Raw genomic sequence first — 1,802 nt, 5'->3', positions numbered from 1 at the left:
AAAAAATTATTTATCATGGGTATTGGATGTTGAAATCCATCTTGAGGCAATGGGTCTTGGTAATACTATTGTGGAAAAAAATGAATCCTCAAACCAAGACCGTGCCAAAGCTATGATTTTTCTTCGTCATCATTTAGATGAAGGATTAAAATCAGAGTATCTTACTGTTAAAGATCCTCTTGTCCTTTGGCGAGATTTGAAAGAAAGATTCGACCACCTGAAGTTGGTCGTTCTTCCAAAAGCCCGATATGATTGGCTTCATTTACGGCTGCAAGATTTTAAATCTGTCAACGAATATAATTCAGCCATGTTCAGAATCACTTCTCAATTATCATTATGTGGCAAAAAAGTCACTGATAAAGATATGTTAGAGAAAATATTTTCTACTTTTCATGTCTCTAACATGCTCCTGCAGCAGCAATATCGAGAGAAGGGATTTAAAAAATATTCTGAACTTATTGCATGTCTTCTCTTGACTGAACAAAACAATGAATTGTTGCTGAAAAATCATGAGTCCCGACCAACTGGTGCAAGTCCATTCCCTGAAGCGAATGCGACCCAATTTCAAAATTCTAGTCGAGGTCGTGGACGTGGCCGTAGAGGTGGTTGTGGAGGAGGCCGCGAACGTGGTCGTGGTCGTGGCCGTGGACGTGATCGTAGTAAATTTGTGCCCCGTGAAAATTTTAACCGTGGCAAACAACAAAATGTTTTCCAAAAAAGGAAAAATAACTACGATCAGAAAAATGGAGAAAAGAAAGTTTATGAAGAAAAATGCTACCGGTGTGGTATGGAAGATCATTGGTCCCGTACCTGTCGTACGGCTGAGCATCTTGTTGACCTCTATCAAGCATCATTGAAAAAGAAAGACAAAGGTGTTGAAACAAATTTCATTGATCAAAAGAATGACTATGATGATGGTGATGATGCTGACATGACACACCTCGATGTTGCTGATTTTTTTGAGCATCCTGAAGATGTCAACAAATATCCCATGATTATTTAGATATTTTTATGATACTTTATATCTTTCATGTAATTTTTTTTCCATTGAATATTTATTTTCGCATCTTTATTAATATTTATTTTTGTTTGAAATTTTCTTCCTGAAGAAGAAATGGATGTCAAATATTTGGGATTAAATAATGGTGATGATGATATTTGTCTCATTGATAGTGCTACTACGCACACCATATTGAAAAATAAAAAATATTTTTTTTGTTTGAAAATGGGAGAGACAAACGTTAATACCATTAGTGGTAGTGCAAAATTGATTGAAGGCTCCGGAAGAGCCACTATATTTCTCCCTGAAGGGACTAAAATGTGACGCCCCCACTTCTCCCTAAGGCGAACCAAAGTAAATCCACGTACCCTGACTAACTCGCCATAGGTACTCAAAGCAAAAATCTTTTCCCCATTTTCAAAACTATTACGATCTATTTCTACAACTACCGTAATAACTTAAATATCAGTAAATGCCGGAAGCGTTAATCCTAAAATATTCATTTCATTAATCCAACATCCGTAGCGGGTAAAGTACTATTCAGAAATCCCCAAAGAGTTTTTCATTTCAATTCCATCAGAAGTAGCAATCTCAATAAGTTCAGGCCTAATATGCCAATAGTAATGAAACCCTAAACAAAATAGCACATCAGGAAGTTTCTCAATAAAGCCGGTTCAATCTCGTCTTTAAGGATAAACAAATCTACAGTGTGAGCAAAATCTCGTGAAGCTAAAACATCACATGGAGTCACGTATGTTAGGAAACAATCAATAACAATTCAATAAAGTTGCGAAGTAAATTT

General features: G+C 36.1%; 1 protein-coding gene across 1 annotated transcript; it reads left to right on the top strand.

Moving 5' to 3' along the window:
- Window positions 1-49: 49 nt before the first annotated feature.
- LOC113752197 lies at window positions 50-1,003 on the top strand. Its single transcript, XM_027296328.1, has 2 exons — window positions 50-706; window positions 863-1,003. Exons 1-2 carry the CDS (start codon window positions 50-52, stop codon window positions 1,001-1,003), a joined length of 798 nt encoding a protein of 265 aa, XP_027152129.1.
- Window positions 1,004-1,802: the final 799 nt, after the last annotated feature.

This window comes from Coffea eugenioides, chromosome 11 (genome assembly GCF_003713205.1).
Source record: "Coffea eugenioides isolate CCC68of chromosome 11, Ceug_1.0, whole genome shotgun sequence".
NCBI lineage: Eukaryota > Viridiplantae > Streptophyta > Magnoliopsida > Gentianales > Rubiaceae > Coffea > Coffea eugenioides.
This window is presented reverse-complemented; position numbering and strand designations above follow the sequence as displayed.

Coding starts and splice junctions, on each gene's coding strand:
- LOC113752197 (XM_027296328.1), top strand. CDS start 50: ATGGGTCTTGGTAATACTATTGTGGAAAAAAATGAATCCTCAAACCAA. Junction 707..862: donor ACCGTGGCAAACAACAAAAT/GTTTTCCAAAAA, acceptor TCATTGAAAAAG/AAAGACAAAGGTGTTGAAAC.